The sequence below is a fragment of the Triticum urartu genome, chromosome 6A (genome assembly GCF_056163025.1).
Source record: "Triticum urartu cultivar PI428250 chromosome 6A, HENAU_Tu73, whole genome shotgun sequence".
Classification (NCBI taxonomy): domain Eukaryota; kingdom Viridiplantae; phylum Streptophyta; class Magnoliopsida; order Poales; family Poaceae; genus Triticum; species Triticum urartu.
Window position 1 is genome coordinate 545,179,954 of NC_141878.1, and position 18,861 is coordinate 545,198,814.

Genomic DNA, 18,861 nt, shown 5'->3' on the forward strand with positions numbered 1-18,861 from the left:
ATGGAGAGTTTGCTAGCACATAAGGTCCAACGAGATGACAAGGTCATTTTTGAACCAGGACAGCGACGGAGTATTTTTCAAACTGCATGTACCATCAAGGGAGAAGTTTGCAAACTGATAATTGATGGTGGCAGTGCTAGCAACATGATTAGTAAGGATGTGGTGGATTCTTTTTCTTTGCCAACTTGGGAGTATCCGAAACCATACTATATGAAGTGGATCAATGATGTGGGCAAAGTGAAGGTAACTCACAGGGTGAAGGTTCCTTTTTTTGTTGATGGCTATGTGGATAAAGTGGAATGCGATGTTATGCCACTGCATGTTTGTCATTTTATTTTGGGGCGTCCGTGGCAGCATGATGTTAACGCTCTTCATCATAGGCGAACAAATAGGTACACTTTTATGCACAAGGACGAGTTCTATGCTATTGTTCCCAAAGATGCAAAAGATATAGAGTGTACCATCGAAGTGTTTAAAAAAATCTACAAGACACCGGTCAAAACCGAGGACGGTTTCTCTTCAAGGGAGGGAGGATGATGCGACATTGTCTACGGATACTGATGTTTCGTTAATGGAGAAGTATGTCATACCAGCTAAGCATCATGACAAAAGGAATCAAATGGTTACTTTCAGTTCTATGCATAAACAAAGTACGACCATGCCATATTTAGTTTTGAAAGTACAGGTACTACAGATTGGCAGGATAAAATTTCATATTATTCCGAAGAAAGAAGTGGAGCCTACCTTTCGAACACCATGCAATCAAGGCACGATCAGAAATATTGAGTCTAGCTATTTTTGAAGCAACAGTATAAGGATTCACAAGGAAGCATGCACGTGGTTGTCAAAGTACTAGTCTGTTTTGGACTTTTGTGTTTAACGTGGCCGGATACTTAAATTAGTTGAGATTTGATTTGTTAGGATAGGGGAGAGAGAGTCCGTATGTGTCTTTCCTTGTTTAAGTCGGTACAGTTTTTATCGCCTATATAAAGGGCTGGCTGGCCAGCCGTGTACGGGTAGTTTTCTTTTGGCTATTTTGCATCGATGGATAGATTAGCAAGCGGGGTATCTTCAGGCTGCCGCAGAATATTTGTTGATAGCTTTTGAGGCTATGTGATTTTGGTTTGAGATTGATTCTAGAGTTTCAATTTGTGCTGATCTGGTGAAGATCGTCCACGTACTTCCTTTTTTGGGTGTGCGTGTTGTTTTGATGATGATTGCATCTACCAGATCGCGAGCGCCACACTGTTTTAGGTGACACCGTACCGTGAAAGATTGGGCAAATTAATTGTACCATCGATTTTATGTCGACGATCGCATCACAGTAGCAAGAGAGCTCTCCTCACGCAATTCTCTTCCTATTTATAGTTGCACTACACATCAGGGGAGAGGAACAACACATGTAGATCATCAACTTAGTCTACACTCGTCAGTTCTGCAATCTGAGAAATAAATGAACACAAGGGAAAAAACAACTGATTCTGACAAGAGAATTCACAATCCAAAATTTTTTGGCATTCCCTTATAAGATAATATATATATATATACCAAAACACCTGATAAATCACTTCTATAGGCGCATTAGGAAAAATGGCAATAAGGAGCATAAAGATAGATCACTGAGAATTGAAATGTTTCCTTTAAATAAACATATAGCCAAGGGAAAAACATCATGTTTTGATTGGATTCTTTTTACCGGTGTTGATACTGATGGTGTATCCCAGGTGAAAACAATGAGTGAATGTTCAGTTTGGTCGGCCAAGTTCTATGAAGCCATTACACATCAGTCAGAGTTCCATGGAGACGGTCTCCTTTCCTACGTAACATATGCATATATACCTCCATGGAGATGGACGAAGACGACACGACCCACATCACGACAGCGCGGCTCTAGTTTCCTTGGTCCGCTCCTTTGCTTCTCTTCATGTCTCTACCTTGGTGTTGCCATGCTACTCCTGCATTCCAATATAACATCCAACTAATAAAAACTCACTGCTCTCTGTACAACAGAGCAGTAACAGGGGAAAGAAGAAAAACTGGAACTTCACTTACCCACTGAAGTGTGTAAAGCTCAGCTTTGAATTTTCAGTTGCACCGCTCAATCGCTCATCATCATCCATCTCAGAGAATAAGAGCATGCCCTTAAGCAATAAATCATCTGATCCATTTTGAAACGGAGGTAAGAAGATTGACATGGCACCTCCAAATCATCTAAATCGTAAACTTTCGGTCTCTGCTTTCACTCTGTCTGAGTACCTGCATTGTGTGAGCAGATCATTCAATCAGTACACAAAAAAGAATAGTGTTCTAAAAAAGAAGTACACAACAAGCGAATCCACCAGATGGTCGATTTTTTCACTCATTCTCAAGAAATCTTGTACATACTGAAAAAAGTGCCCAACAGAGAGCGTATACAAAAAATTTACAGCTCCTTGAAAGAATGCCCTTCTCCAGAGTAACCAAGCAAGCTCATGGAGTTCTTGTGATTTAATATAAACAAGCCTGTGATGTGAAATTAAAACCACTGAAATAAAATATGAACTGAATAATGTGTATCTACTCAAGCTCTAGGTAAATCTGCATACTACCTCATCCTTTGACATGGTTCATATTTTATTGTGACCAACTGTATCACTCTGGAAGGTAAGCCATATCCGTGGGATATTGCATCCAAAATACACAATCCCAATCTTCATCCTCGTATCTGTACACAATGTTTAGGAAACTCATATATTACCAAATGTAAATGTGAGTGGTGGTAAAATTAACACGAACATAGAGAGGAGCACCTTAGCGAAAATCTCAACAAAATGCCAATGGCACTGTACAATTTCTCTCATTTCTCTCTGAAGCTATTTAGTTGACAAAGAATAAATTGTACAGTGCCAAGATGTTAACAAAGAAATTTTCATAATTCAGATCAGCAAAAACCTCCACAATATACATGCAAACAGACTTCAAACATGAAACAACATTGGCGAATCTCAGTTCAACAACACAAATGCAGTCTTGACCTACTGGGATCACAATCATACAACTGCAGTAGCAATCTAAGAAAATTATATTCAACATACAAGGCAAACTTGACAAACTCGTAGGCCCTCTCTTATCAATTTGCACGAAAAAGATGTTCATAACAGCATGACAAGTGAGGTGAAAGCATTAATATATGTGAAACCTTCATCTTTTCACCGAGAACTAATATTTCACATGCTTTGACCATGATATATTTTGTCTAAGCAGACGATGATATACTAAACCTACTGACAAATAACAATTTCTTAATTTATTAGAGATCTAACTGAGGAATACAGGGGGATAATTAACAACTTTATCGCTTCAATGGTACATAATGCTCGCTGTCCATTGGCTTGACCAAACACTAAAAAGGGGTAAGCATAAATACACCTCGCTAATCCCATGGTAAAATACACCTCACCAGCGCAGGCCGATGCCGGACGATGCACCTCCATCTCATCGTTCCTTTCCCTCCCTCCCTCCCTCCCTCCCTCTCAAGGGACTGATCGACGACGCACCTCCATCTCATTGTTTCCCTCCCTCCCCCCTCCCTCCCTCATCTCCCTCCCAAGGGACTGATCCATGGCGCTACATCGAATCGAGCACCGCCAACGCCCTCCATGGCTCCTCTCCTATGTCGAAGCCGAGCTGCGACCGGGCGGATGCTCAACTGCATCTGCTGCTCGTGCTTCCCCTGTTGAGCATCGACGACGATGACGAGGTCGAGCAGAGCAGCTAGGGAAGGTTGACGGCGAGCCAGTGGAGGCGCAGAACCAGGATCCGGGGGGGGGGGGGGGCAAGACGATAGGAGAGCACGGGAAGGTGCTGGATGGCCGCCGGGGTCGCCGGAGCGGGCCGGAATCGGCCGGCGGCTGCTCCCCTTCTCCAGATCCCTCATCCTTCGGAGCGTGCGGCGGCGTCGAGGCTCGGGAGGAGGAAGCGAGCAAGGGGAAAGGGAGAGGAGAGGATGCTGGACGTGGCGCTCGGGACCTTATCCCTTCCCTCGTCGCTACAGTAACGCGATAAAAGGAGACGTGGCCACGTCCGCTAGGCGCAGTCCCTCATCCTTTATATGTTCAATTGGCTGATGTCATAACAAGGCTCGAAGGCTTGCTAGATATTAGTATGAGAGAAGCTGTGGGTATCCATGTTTGGTTGGCATCGTTGTTTAATGGCATTTATATCCAAAACACTATAACCGTTTGAATAAGGTGGGTACGGTTCTTTAACATTATACAAGCATGTGTGTGCTTGGTGCTTGGTTAATTTGTATTTGTGCAGTTACCTGTCCAATTGTTGAGATGACATATGGGAGAAATCCTTCCGTTCAAAAATAAATCTAGGAGAAATCCTTTTTGGATATAGTTTTTTTTTGTATGAGCCGAACTAAATGCCAAAGGTGTAATTGCCGACATTCTGAAGGATGTTTGAAAATAATTCACCAAAATACAGAGGGCGAGTGAATTGGGAATATGCAGCCGCAGTTACAACTTCTTTGGTTCATACAGATGCCATTACGAAACATGTTTTTGAGAAATATGTACAACTTTGTGACGCACTTTCAGATAGCATTACTTTTTAATACACCAGGACCCTTTCTTGTCCATTGCGAGCTTTTACATTGGAAAAAACAGACAATCATATATTTATGTTATCTCCGTTCCTCCCTTTGCTGCCTCACCATGGCCTCCTCTTCGCCCAAATGTCACTGTATTCACTTGCTCTCTGCTTCATCACATATGTCATGTGGAGGTAACTATGCCCCTTCCTGCCGCCTCTTCTCCTACGCCGCCTTCTTCCTCTTGAAACTTCCTCTTGGAACTGTCACGATGACATTGCTTTGACGGAAGATCACTATCAATGTGCCCTGAAATGGTGTATGAGCAGAACCACAATATGCTTTTGTTCTTCTCCATTATCCCAATAAACACTTTCCCTTTTTTGGAAAAACAATGATAAAAAATGAAGTACCAAGTGGTAACCATCTCTCTTGTACCATCTGAATCAACCGCCGGGAAGCTCTGGCTTATATAGCCGTAGAGAGAGATGTATCATGCATATATTAAGCTCCTTCACGGTTTTATTGTTAACCAACCAAGACATTGCATCCCTGTGTTCTATTTGTGCAGCATGCAGTCTGTATGAAGATCTAAGCACGAACGATGTGATGACAGACTGACAGAACGCATAACTCACTGTCCCTGGGAGCATATAACAAAATGTCAAGCTTTATCTCCATCTCTCAATCTCCCAGTGTTCGGGAAATAAGAAAAATTGAGCAACTTTACGCGTGTCTCCTCTGACACGTAGTAACAAACAAGCAACGATATGGGATATACTATGTCATTAATAATGGTGGGCGTGGAAAAACTGAGTTTCAAAGGCCCGATGAGAGTCTCAGGAATATGACCCTCCAGCTGCACAATCAAACAAAATGGGACAACAGATCGTTTTTAGGCGTCCAGAATTTTTCAGAACTGACATAGCACAACAAAACCAACATGGCATTTCCGAAAACAGGATGTTATGCTTTGATCATACAACTATCCTTCAACAAAACCAACATGACATTCTTCTATAATATACACATTCCAGTTTGATATTCTTCCAATCCAATTGCAGGACGAGCAGATGAAATACAAGTTACTACGTTAGACATCTCACATCTGGTACAGGCACCAGAGACGTTTCTCTTTCATTACCGTAACCTTGTTCTAGGAATTCCAAAATCTCATTACAGCAATGGTAGGAAGCTCTCAGCAGTTGTTAGCACACCACTCTCCACTAGGCACTACTCACAAACTTTGATTAGCCAAGAATATACAGGGGACGACACTAATTCACAAAGAAAACCGACCCAAACCACCAATCTTGCATACATACAGAAAAGCCCACACCCAAGCCAAACACGTGTTCGATTAGGGCTCAGGAGCCATTATATTTGGCCTCCAAATCCTCATGGTCATCATCCCCACGAGACTTCTTCAATTTTGCCACTAGAACCCACATGTTTGCAAGCTCACTCTCCAAGAAGGCCTCCTTTTGCTTTGATTCCTCGACTTTCCTTTGGAGTTCTGCTTCCTTTTGTTCCTTCTCCGTAAGGATGGTTTCTAACGCTCTCTCCCTCTCTTCTCTCGCATTGCCATCTCTTCTGCTAGCTGGTTCATTTCGTCTACTCATGCTCTCTCGCCTAGCAGTACCTCTTGGTCCATTGCTTACTCTGCGAGGGGTTGGACTTCTCTGCGATGCTAACTCGGAAGCAAGCTTCTCATTTTGGTTCATGAGTTTGGTCACTTCTTCTGACAACGCTTTCAATTCCACTCCTGCAGCCGAAGCCAAGCCTTTTGCATATGTACTTTCCTCTAATAGCTTCTGATTGCGAGCCTCGAGTTGAGCTTTGACTTCGGTGAGTTCATGTACCCTCTGCTTTAGCTCACCAAGCTCAAGTGACTGAAGATAGGGGGAAAAAAGGAAACAGTAGAACAAATAAGCAGACTTAATAAATGTTGATGGCATTTCTAAAATATACACTTAGGGAAGATAATTACAAATACTACTCCCTCTGATCCATATTACTTGTTGCTCAATCGGACGTATCTAAACGTATTTCCCTGCTAGATACATCTGTTTGTGTGGCGAGTAATATGGATCGGAGGGAGTAGCATATTGCAGGGAGTACATCACAAAACTTGAAAGAGCAATTGCCTAGTTGCACAATTCAGTTTAATGAACACCTCATTGAACAAATCAGTTTAATGCAGACCTCACCATGGGACACGGGGTCAAGACAGATTTTCACACTGATAAGAATGTTTGTTTTTGATATCTGCCTGTGTAGCTCAGAATCAGACCATTATTTATTAGTGAATTCATTACAACAGGTTTCACTTATTGGGAATGAACTGTGCACACATGTGATAAAATCCTTGGATAGTTTAGTGTTAGCAACCCATTAATACGACAAGAAACCTTAGGAAATGTTCAATGGTGTGATGTCAGTTATCTTGTCAGTTTTTGGCACATGTGAAGAGAAAGTGTGGCAATCTGTTGACGAAGCTTATTAAAAGAATGTTGAGCGATGGGATAACTCAGCCATAAGACTCAAGAGATAAAAGAGATAACAGCTAACATTATAGTAGTTGGTCTTTAGAGATATGGCTCGGGTACGAGACTCAGGAAATATAAGAGACAACAACTTGTCTTTAGTGTTGTCTCCGGATGATATAGACAAGTCTTAAGAGATAGCAGCTGTATTGCCTATGTAATTAATTTGAAGGCAAAATAAAAATAAAAATCGTGTTTGCTGAGCACAATGAAGTTCCAAAATATGGCAGAAGTAGGACCTGATGGTCAAAAGGAGAAGTTTCTGTTTCTAATTGATAAACTGATTCGTATCTCCTGGGCGTATTTATGAATAAAGTGCAAGCAAGGGCACAGCAAAGCAAACCTGCTGTTCCTTTTGCAGTTGTTCAGCAGAGATATCCCTGGAAACTGGTTTTTCTTGATCACTGTGTTGTTCTTCATGGTTTACTCCTGAACTATTCTGCATCATAATGCTATTTGACAGTGAATCCTTAGCTTGAAGAGCTTGGGAAAGATGTTCTTTAAGGCAAGCAACTGCCTCTTGTAATTCCATGCACTCAGTTGTCTGTAACACAATAAATTCAAATAAGTGGTATGAATTGATCGCCATAGTTATACTGTTGCACTTACAAGAAAAGGAAGCAAATTCTAGTACATCTAACCTTTTCCTGTAGCTGCTCTTGTATTACTCTGTTATCTGCTACCTTCACCTGCAATAAGAAACAGCAAATCAGGCTTAGTGGCCAAGACTTGGTCTGACACACTCATATCATAGAAGAAGCTGTTCACAAAACTAGAAAAAAAACTTGATCTGCGCAGAGCTGTATCTAGAGGTGCACAATTAATCCACACAAAACTGAATCTATATTGGGCCTAACAAACCTAACAAACCCGAATGGAGTTCATATTTTACCCAAATATTCATCAACTTGTGTTCTGACATGTTCTTAATTTTTGTTTCACGAATCGAACTTACTACAACTCCACAATATTAGTATACTATAACAATTGGGGATAATATATTCCAAAGGGTACAACAAATGTTCTTCGTTTCTTTCACGCCTCCACCTTACTTACCCACAATTACTCAAGCAATTGAAAATGACAAACTATGAAGAACAAAAAAGAAAAGAGCAGCAACGGGTGTGAATTAATGCTCCCTCCGTCCGGAAATACTTGTCGGAGAAATGGATGTATCTAGATGTATTTTAGTGCTAGATACATCCATTTTTATTCATTTCTCCGACAAGTATTTCCGGACGGAGGGAGTACTAGTATATGGGACAACAACAAAAGGGCGGAGTACCATACACGATTTAAGTACCTCAAGTTCGAAAGATTTCTCATTAAGTTGCTCAAGTAGTTCCCCGTAAGACTGCAAAACAAATAAAACCATCATATTGGTACACGGAATGTTCAGAAAGGTATTAATATAAGACCAAGATGATGATAGAATGTTACCGGTGAAAGATCTAACTTGTCAACCTTCACTTGACTATTTGACAAGGAATGAGGCATCTGTTTTTCTAAAGATGATATCTGCTGCTGCTTTGCCTTAATTTCGTCACTGATCTTCTTCATTTTCATCTTCAAATGCCAAAAGATTGAGCTTCATGAGATGAAAAGCATGTAACAACTAACAATACACTAAGTCCTAAATCAGACAAGAGATTACCTGAATTTTCTCACTATTCGGGTTTCTTCCAGCTTCCTCGGTGAGGCGCTTTAGAACACTTGTATGAAGTGCAACCTCCCCTGATAAAATCTTTAATTGCTCTCTTAGTAAGTCAACATGGTCTATTGTTTTTGTGCTCGCCTGTGATCACATCACACATGAAAGAATGCCGTTAGACGCACCACAATGAACTGAAAATAAATATGAGAACACTAATGACTAATCCCATGTGGTCCAAAATAGGTAGCTGTATCTTACTTAGTTTAAGTGTTTAACAAATCATCGTTCAATTTAGAAACTATGTTAGCCTTCTTCATAGATAGTAGCTGCTATGTAGTACAATGTTTTCCAGTAATATTTTGTTCTCACAATATAAACTATTATCCATGCACAGAACTTGATTATTATTTTCAGAAATATGATATACTACATAAAAATGATTTTAGTAAGTATAAGGAATTTCAGGAAATAATTTGCCCCAATTTGAAATGCTAATTGAGTACTCATCGCATTTCTGCATGTGACACTTCCAAAGTGAGACTAATACTTTTGTGCATTGCACAAATTTCATGCAGTGTGCAACTGGATATTTTCCACCTGATAAAACCTGGTCTTACTAAAAGATAATGTTTCCTACCAGAGATGCTTCTTCTCCAGTAAGACCATCAGAAGGAAAATCCCCATGGCCAATGCTCAGCATATCAGCTGATTCACTCTCATTAACCAACGAAGTTGATATTCTTGGTTCTGCAGGAAAATTCAGACTCTCCCCAATAGGTGTTGAAGGAGCAGTTGATTTAGTCAAACTGGACTTATCGCATTCTGAACTTGTTAGAGTAGAAGCTCCACCGTCGCGTTTCTGGAAAAGAGAATAAGAAGAAAAAATGTACCGTGTGAATGGATTATTTTCTTATTAAAAAAACAGATGGTTTTCTTTATATTGATACCACTTGCATTTACACAAAAGAACAATTGAATATATGCAGGAACCATACACTATTAAGAAATGCCATATTTGCATACCCGAATTTTGAACCAGTTAAGAAGTCCTTTCCTGTTCTTTTTCTCCTCCTTCGAAGAGTCTTCAGGTGTCACGCCAAATCCTTCGCCAGGAGTGAGTAATTCATTGCTTTCATTATCCAACATGATATCTCGCCTTCTGTACGGGAGGTAAGCCAGCTGCAGTTTTAGCAGGAGAATTTTAGATATATGAAGTTACCAAGATAATTGTAATTAAGTACTACCAACTCCCATGTTTCTAGAAACTGGATCTGTCCATTTATTCTCCAAAGTATAACATACCAGCAACCAAAGAAAACTAATATAAAAAAATATTAATGTCTGCCATCATATATATCTATAACCTGACCTCCTCTTCCCCAAAAGAGTGTCTCCTTCTTGGCCCAGGATGTGGAGAAAATCTAGAAGTCGGAGTTGCCTTTGTGGAAACAAGGATAAGTTTTGTGAGCCTCTGTATCCTTGCAAGCAAAGCAGATTTGGCTTCCTCTTCTTGTTCAAGTCTTGATTGCAACTTGACGTTACCATCTTCTAGCTTTTCATATGATGAACAGACCATAGTTAGGAGGATACACCAACAAAAGAGAAAGTGTTATATAGTTCAAAATTATGCTGATTCTACACAATGCTTCAAGACACAAGAGCGGCTCAAGATAAGATGTCATATATAGAGTCAAGGACAAATTCAGCAACAATAAAACAGTTTTTCACCTTCTGCTTCCAAAGGATCATATTATCGTCTTCGGCATCTTTTAACGGAGTTCCAGTAATAATACCCATTTTCAGCTGTTCTAGCTCTTCCTTTAATCTGCGAATCTCATTCTGGTATTTCTTTATCAAAGATTTTTCATCAATTATCTGTAGATCATAAAGACAGATGCAGAAGAACATTTCAGAATGCATAAGTACCTCAGAATTATAACTTGAAAAAAAAACACTGGCTTTAGAATTACAGGTAAGCAACTAATCATGACTTACCTTGTTTTGTGATGCTTGGACCTCAATGCGCTTTGCACGGTGGGCAAATTTTAGTGTGTTGTGGGTCTCTTCGGAGTTGCTTGATGCCGGGGTCACTGTGCAAATTAGCTGCAACGAAATGATGTGGTTGGTATGTCACAAATCCAAATAACATTACATCTCGAATTAAAATCATAATCACATTAATTATAACCAGTGTGCCAAGTGGACAAAAAACAACTCACCGAAACGCGCCCTTGTCCACTCAAGGATGACTGAAGTAGCCGTGTTAGTTTTGAATCACGAAACGGAATATGTGTAGCTTTTCCATCAGTCAGTTTTGATATCACCTGAAAAAGAAACAGGGTGATTGTTCTGTTGTTCAAGAAGAAAAAATTCCCAGTTCATGACATCTCAGACACCAAAACTTACAAATTGAGATAACAAACAAAAGCGCAAAACTAAAGCATGTTCCTTGACAAGATTGTTCACAGTTAAAAGATAAAAGATAATAGCAAATTAAATCCTTGATGAAAGTCAAAACAGTGAAGTGTTCGGACGTCAATCACTGAATAAACATGGGTTCGCCTAAATCGAAGACAGACAAGCGATACACAGAAAACGCCAGCGAAGAAAAATATAGATTTGTAGTCAAGTGATAAACAATGCCATGCATACATCTGAAGAATTCCGATCTTCCAGATTATGAATTTCATGTATCAGGATTTAGCACGTTATGATGTGGATAATAAACTCATTTAACTGCATGTTCCACATGAACATGAAGTCAAGAGCACAGCAGAATAGCAGATAACATTGTAACATACTAACATGTTTGGTAGTAGAATGAATAAAGCACAAGGCAAGGCAATGCAAAGATATCAGAATCTTATGACGTATAACCAGGTAGTACTTAGTAGCGTTAATGAGCCTTACCGTTCCAAGAGTTAGCAAGCTTTTATTGATGTAAGATCCTTCCTTCCGGCGTACTCCAGTTGTTTCTGCCCTTGAGCTCTCTGAACCTGCCAGATCAATGAGGTTCTACAAAAAAGGAGAGACAATTGAAGAATCAATATATACTCTGGCAGCATGGATCAAGACATGCTAAATGCAAGAAAGAAAAAAAGCGGTAAATTTTAGAAATACGAAAAACAGCAGGATCCAAACACACCAGCTGTGAGAAGGTGACTGCTTCCCCTTCATTAGAGTCACCGTAAGAGCTGCTCTCTATTGTCTGTCATATAACAAGGAAAACCCTAAGGAGCATTTCCAGGCATCAAGTGAAGCTCTTTCACTAATATAAAAGTACATGTTGCAGATCGGTCAAATGGTAGCCTTGCATACTACAAACATATAAAAAAAAATCACGCCTCATTACCAGTGTAAAAATTGTATGACTTCTACTACTTAGTAGATTGAAGTTAGTGGATCCAACATGTCTATGCTCTGCATTAGAATGAACACACTGATTAGCAAATAAACCGAATATGCTGGCTAAGGGCACATATAACAAGCACATCTGCACCACTGGAAAGTCAAAGTGGATACATTTTATAAAGTGAGAAATAGAGATACTACCACAAACGAGTGTACTCAGGGGAATGCAATCTCAACTTAATATATATCTTGTACGTATATCACTATAAAAGACAAGCATTTGGTGAACTAAAACCAGCTTTTTAACTTTTCTGTAATGCCGAAATTGTCTTTCTACAACTCTGTTAGTCAGCTGCTGGAAAGGCCAGTGATCCAGAATACAGTCAATGGCGAGCCGCTACATTGTCCTCTGACTCTTATCCAAAGGGTGTGCAGTTGAGAGGCTCTGCGTCATCCGTCATGTAAGACAGCCAAAGGTTTATCCAAAGGGTGTGCAGTACTTGACTAGTCATACTGCACGACCCACGGGTGCAGCATGATTTAAACCAGCAGCGAGTAGGGAGTAACCAGAGTATATGTCATCGTCAGCAGTATCAACAGCTCGGCTATTATTCCAAAAAAGGGCGAATACAACCAACTATTACTAAGGATTTCATCTTTGGACCAGAAGCAAGCAAGAGGTGGAATACCACAAAGAGAAAGTGTACCCCATAAAAAAGTAGTTCTTGTGATTGGAATGTATTTTCTTAAACCGCCCATAAGAACCATATTTTGACTTTTATCTGGTGAATATCCAACAAGAGGTTCCATTGAATGAATAACGGATCCGGATCCCAAGAACAATAAAGCTTTTGAATAAGCATGAGTGATCGAATGGTATTTCTCTAGTAAGTACTTACAATTATTAAGAGATTATGATCAGTTTCAGAACTTCCAGCTACTTGTCTAGTCCTTTCTTAAGAAAACTGAAAAGGTGTGAACTTTTCAGCCACATCACTGACATTGCTGCCACAAGTTCCGTTTATTTATCTGTTTCTGGCCATTGTTCTTCCACTTTTAGCATTCTTTTTTGTGGAAGTTATTTTATCCTAACGGTGGAGTTTATTTGTGACTGTCGGTTGTTTAGTGTTTGTTTACTCATTGCAGTGATGTGGCAGACATGTGCCATTCACGTCACCCAAAACGTTCATGAAAGCACCCGAGGGTGAAAAGTGAACCGGGTCAATAGTGCAAGTTTACAATGGTTTTAGAGTTTATGCTTAAAAGGTGAACTTCCGCTAGAGTTCAAGGTTGAGAAATACACATTTTCCTTTTTTTGGTGGTCTCGATAAATGGACATGTCATCCTCATTACTACTACTAGAGAGCCAAATGTTCGACCATGGCAAGTTGGCAATACAACAATAGATCCACAGGTGGACCAAAAAACGCAGACAATTATATCATTACAGAAGTTACCTTCTCCAGCTGCAATTAGGGACAGAGCATGTGCAGGAGATAATACCACTTCTTCTTTCATACCCTCGACAAACGTTCCCTGAGAAGTTAATGCAGGCCGAGGAACTATCAGTTCATTGTACAGAATAATAAGTTGCATTCATCCTAAGTGCCTATCAAGGTCAGGATTGAACTTCTAGGCATGTTACTCTAAGAACACGAACTTCTCCACAAATAAAGACATCTGGAATGGTACCCATCACTACACTGGAAAATGTATCCATGACTAGTACCATACATATCATAACTTGTAATGAAATGTTTTTATTGACCAAACCATACAAACTGCAAGCCTTTTGCAACCTTTGAAGGGCATGATATAACATTACTTCAGGCATGAATATTATGGGTATGTTTGGTGGTGCTGGAAATTGTCCTACTCCTTCCGATCCATATTAATTGTCGCTGATGTAGTACAATACTAAATCAGCGTCAATTAATATGGATCGGAGGGAGTACTAAAAAACTATCAGCACGACAGAGTGTCAGCAATGCATCCCTTCTGCTGACCAAGGAGTCACCAGATAGCAGGGAGGAGATGTGAGACAAGTAACAGGCGCCAAGTTCAAATATCGAATTATCGATTGGGTGTCGTGGGTTATTTGAGCTGTGTAATTTGTGTGGCCTGATGGGCCTGTACTGGCACTGTATATAAGACTGGTGGTGTGTGAGTGTAATGGCAGCTAGAAAAGGAACAAGCTGAGCTTCTCGCTCATTTCTCTACTCCCCTTCTGCTTTCTTCCTCCCCAAGTTCCATCCTCTACTTGTATCCCGAATTTCAAATTGGGTATCAATTATCTAGCTACTTTGTGTGAGGATTGTGATTAGTAGTAGTACATACATCAGAATGTCTGATTCTCTGACCAATTGTTTGGCAAACATTGGCAAGGGATGCTATTGCTATGGCAGGCTGATAGCAAACAAACATACCCTATGAACCTAGTCTTGCAGGAGATTCTAGAATAAAAATGCTGACAATTATCCTCCATAATAATCATTGCTGTGTTAGTAAGAAGCATCAGCAGTGCTTTAACTTAGAGAGGAAAGAGCTCTTAATGAAGATTAGGAAAGAAAGATATTGACACCTGAGGATCCTCTCTAATTCGTAAGCTCTGTCCTGCAGGATTGAGTAGATCATTGACAACCTAAAATTGACGAGTCCTCCATTAGAACAGCATAGCCAAGTAAAGTAAAGATCAATATACAGGTCGTCTGATGATTCATTGCGGGTGTAAAGTATTGAAACACCTACGAAAATATGGACCTCCTGACATCTGGGGAAAATTGCAAGAAAAGAAAAGGCAGGAAAAATGAAAAAAAGTTTGTGCCAGATTGTAGTATTGACTAACATGGGGCTCCGGTACTGACACGGTGCACATTTTGAGATTTAGCAAAGACTTCTTCTCGGTAGACAACATACCAAGTTACACAGAAAACATCGTACACAAGAAAATTTTCTGTTTTCCAGTTTATACTGAATACATTGACATTTATGATCTATCCAACAGTTTTAGAACCATATCGGGCAAGAATATGCTTGACTGCCTTCTAGAAACATCAGCACGACAAAGGTTACATCAAACCAATTTCTATCACTTTTGTTATAGTAGCCAGCCTAGTAATCGTGCTAATTGTTACCAATGTCTTGCAGGTTGCAGGTGGTCCTGAATCATGATGAATTACACATCATTGCAAAAAACACTGATATTCTTGTGATTTATTTCAGAACAAACCCTGGTAACCAGGGGAGGGGGGGGGGGGGGGTTCAAACAAACAGCTGGAACACTGCCTTGCCTTTTCATCTAGACGAAAAAGAAGAAACCAGTATGTACATGGGAGCACGTGCTTTTCTCAGTAAAACATGGAAAAAGATTACAAATACTATGAAGACAAGAAATATGATTGCAGCAACAATTAGCAAACCTCGTTATAAATTTCCAAGTATGACACACGCAGGAGAAACTCGCGGTTTGGGGTCTACAAAGAAAAACCAAGCTGAGTTATAATTTAAGAAGCAATGACTACAGCACTAGCAAGAATGTATCATCTCATCGTGATATTTAAAGAGTACCTCCTGTATAATGCTAAATGCATCTTTGACAGCCAAAGGTATTATTCCTGGGGATCTTTGATCTCCCTGACTCAAAAGAAGAAGTATATCAAGAAACTGATGGCATTGAAAAGTATAGCTAACGGATGGTTCGTAAATATTAGCTTAGTCACATAAAAATGAAAAACACATTTTCTCATCAATGAGTATACTCTAAGTGTAATCTTCAAAAGAGAATGAAACTTGCCTACCTCCATGGATAATCAGTTTATCACACAAAATAAATAATAATCACAGACATGGTATCAGGAGCATCTAACGTGGATATGGATTACACTCAATGGAGCATTAGTTATGAATATAGCATAGCTGATACCTACGGTAAAAGAATAATAAAAGCTTGATGCTACATAAGTATTCTCACATGCATCGTATGTGTCTTTCCACTGCTTGTAACGCCATACGCAAATATTGTTCCTGCATAATGAAAATGCATTATATTTTGCTTTGCAGGGCCAACAGACTACAAGTCTTAGAGAGATCCAGAATCATCATTGCATTATAATCTCATTCAGACCATATCTCGTAGTAAAATGGAACTGCGACTGTATAACCAATAAACTTGTGCCACAATTAAATAATTACTGCAACCATATTCACTATGACCTCTAGAAGATCTCATAGTAAAGTGACATTCCATGAACAGAAACCAGCCTCTTTCATCAGAAAAGTAAGTCAGAAAGGAAGAACAAGATGCTATCATAATACTAAGTTGTAAGATAAAGCTGAAGAGGGTAACAGAATAAAATATCACTTACCATATATGCCCTCCATGGCACCACTGACAACATGTTGAGCTGCAACATCATATACTTGGCGGGTTGTAGTAGTCGGTGCAAAAACCCGATCTGGGTAACAATAGTACAATACAGTATTAGTCTCTACAGTTTAATTTGAAACTGGAGAGAATAGATAAAATGCCAGTCTCAGAAATGCGCCTACTTCTCCCAGATATTAATTTGCAATTGTTCCATGTAACGGAACAGCTTACTTCACTCGAATAACTAGCTGTGCAGGAGATATTGAAATAGTTTTATTTGTTCATACAAATGAATGTGTAAACAAACATTTAAACAAAAGTACCTAGAAATTTCGTTATCTGAACCAATAGTTTTAGCGCCATAACCAGAAAATTTCAACGATCGATTCCTGTGCAAAGGAAAAACCTATAGTAAACTTGAGTCCTCCGAAGTTATGTGCCGTCCAACTGTCAATTCTCATGTAATCACCTCTTACAGAGCCAAGAGCCGCCCTGGCACCTAAGCATGAGCTAATGAAGTACAACCACGACGCGCTAAACCTTTAAGATGGCTAAAGCATGTTAGACTGCCATGTGAATACTTGTTTTGCACAATTCCCTACATAGAACAGCATATGGATTGTGAATTAGCACGGGAACAGAAAGCCTAGACGGTGCACATTATCCAATCCCCAGTGCATCAGTAATTCAGTACACAAACCTACCATGTTGAAGTATGTACCCCTCGTGAATCGGTGCACTGTTTTGAGAATACTAACATTATCCTATTGGTCTGAAACTTATAAGCAAAATAAACACCGAATAGTGATTTGATTTATGAGGTTCATATTCCAAATGCACCGATAAACTGATGCAGAATCCCAAGGTCACAATAGAAAATTTGGATACATTTCTAGGAAAGTAAACCGAGCAGTGGCAGGGCGGCATGAGATAATTCCAACCATCTAAAATTAGAAGTATCCCCAAATCCCATCTAGTCAGTTCAGCCCCTGGCTTAGGCCAGGACTGAACATCTCGACAAGACACAGCAAATTCCCCATATGACAAAACAGATGACAGCTAGAGAGAAAACAGTGTGCCAATGCCACAACCGCCAAGCAATCCAATCGCCAACCAACGGGGAAGGGAGTGAGACGTACCGTAAGCGTAGCCGACGTTGGGGTTCTGCTCGCTCCGCACGACCGTGTCGCCGTCGGCGTACCACGCGACCTCCTCCCCCTGCCGAATCTCCCGCGGGCTTCAAAAACGTCAAACGGAGGTGAGGAACCAAAACGCAAAATCAACCCACATTCCCCATATCCAAAACCGAATCGACCCGAGAGCGCGGGCGGAACCTGAGCGGGCGGAAGCGGACGGTGACGGTGACGTTCTCCTTGGTGGCGGCCTGGTCGTCGTCGGCGTCGGCGGCGTCCAGCCCCGCGACGAGCCGCGGCGACGCGGGCCCCTCGAGCGACGACATCATCTCCGGCGTGAGCCGCGACGACGACGTGGTCGCCGTCGACGTCGGCGAGCCCGACTGCTGAACCTGCTGGTGCGAGCCCTTCGCCGCCGAGGAAGCCTTCCGCTGGCGCGAGGCCGGGCGCGTCGCCATTGGCGCGAGATCTAGCGGCAGCACGTGGCGGCAGCACCCGGCATTCGGATCCGCGGCCCCCCGCTTTAACGCGGGTTTTCTCTAGGGTTTTCTTTCCCCTTCCCCTTTCCCGTTCGTGTCACTTCACTCGCTCGTGGGAGGTGCTTTCCTTTCGGATGGATGGATGGCCCTCGCCAGTCGCCACCCTTTTGCTTCCGCCGGAAGCGAGGCAGAGTGCGCGAGAGAAGAAAGAAAAGAAAAGAAGCTACTCCGCCCCAACTGGCTCTTGGTGGGTGGAGTGGGGGTGGGACGCTGAGTCGCTGACTGGTGGGGTCGCGACGCCGATGGGTCTGCATGTTGGTGGGAGCGGAGCGATGTGGACTCGTGCGGTTTTGATTGGCTGCCGGGCCGGGCCGGGACGGTACTGGGCTAACTGTTCTGTGAGGCCGTTTGGCCATAAATCGCCGAGTTAATTTGGATAATGTAGTTAGGTCGTTCGTCTTGTTAAAGATGATGATGGTGTTAGTTAGGTTGTTGTGGTCTGGCAGCACAGCACCTGTGCGTAATTAAGCCCAGTACTGTACCCAGTTCATCACATCACTCTGGTAGTACTAAGTACTAGTGTGTTATGTTCTTGACAAAATATCTTAGGGGATTCGGGATTAGTGTGTGATATGTGTTCAGCGTCTGACCGGGACATCCCCTCTGAGAGGTCTACCTACCGGCGTTGGGGTCGCCGGAAGGCTCCGCGACTGCACGGTCCACACCAAGGGCGAGAGCGTCTCTGTTGCCGCAGCG

General features: G+C 41.3%; 1 protein-coding gene across 1 annotated transcript; it reads right to left on the reverse strand.

Annotated features, from left to right (window-relative positions):
- Positions 1 to 5,567: 5,567 nt before the first annotated feature.
- Positions 5,568 to 18,301, reverse strand: LOC125514846 (kinesin-like protein KIN-7D, chloroplastic). The gene is made up of 23 exons (XM_048680215.2): positions 17,828 to 18,301; positions 17,633 to 17,730; positions 16,492 to 16,581; positions 16,098 to 16,150; positions 15,695 to 15,760; positions 15,547 to 15,600; positions 14,709 to 14,768; positions 13,585 to 13,663; positions 12,129 to 12,196; positions 11,922 to 11,984; positions 11,687 to 11,791; positions 10,996 to 11,100; positions 10,772 to 10,879; positions 10,505 to 10,651; positions 10,146 to 10,328; positions 9,800 to 9,955; positions 9,414 to 9,635; positions 8,777 to 8,917; positions 8,563 to 8,688; positions 8,426 to 8,476; positions 7,764 to 7,811; positions 7,466 to 7,666; positions 5,568 to 6,468 (listed from the first exon to the last, which is right to left on the reverse strand). The coding sequence occupies exons 1-23, from the start codon at positions 18,082 to 18,084 to the stop codon at positions 5,944 to 5,946; spliced, it is 3,006 nt and encodes a 1,001-aa protein (XP_048536172.1). The 5' UTR covers positions 18,085 to 18,301; the 3' UTR covers positions 5,568 to 5,943.
- Positions 18,302 to 18,861: the final 560 nt, after the last annotated feature.

Coding starts and splice junctions, on each gene's coding strand:
- LOC125514846 (XM_048680215.2), bottom strand. CDS start 18,084: ATGGCGACGCGCCCGGCCTCGCGCCAGCGGAAGGCTTCCTCGGCGGCG. Junction 17,731..17,827: donor GTCCGCTTCCGCCCGCTCAG/GTTCCGCCCGCG, acceptor ACGTTTTTGAAG/CCCGCGGGAGATTCGGCAGG. Junction 14,769..15,546: donor ACTTGGAAATTTATAACGAG/GTTTGCTAATTG, acceptor CGTCAATTTTAG/GTTGTCAATGATCTACTCAA.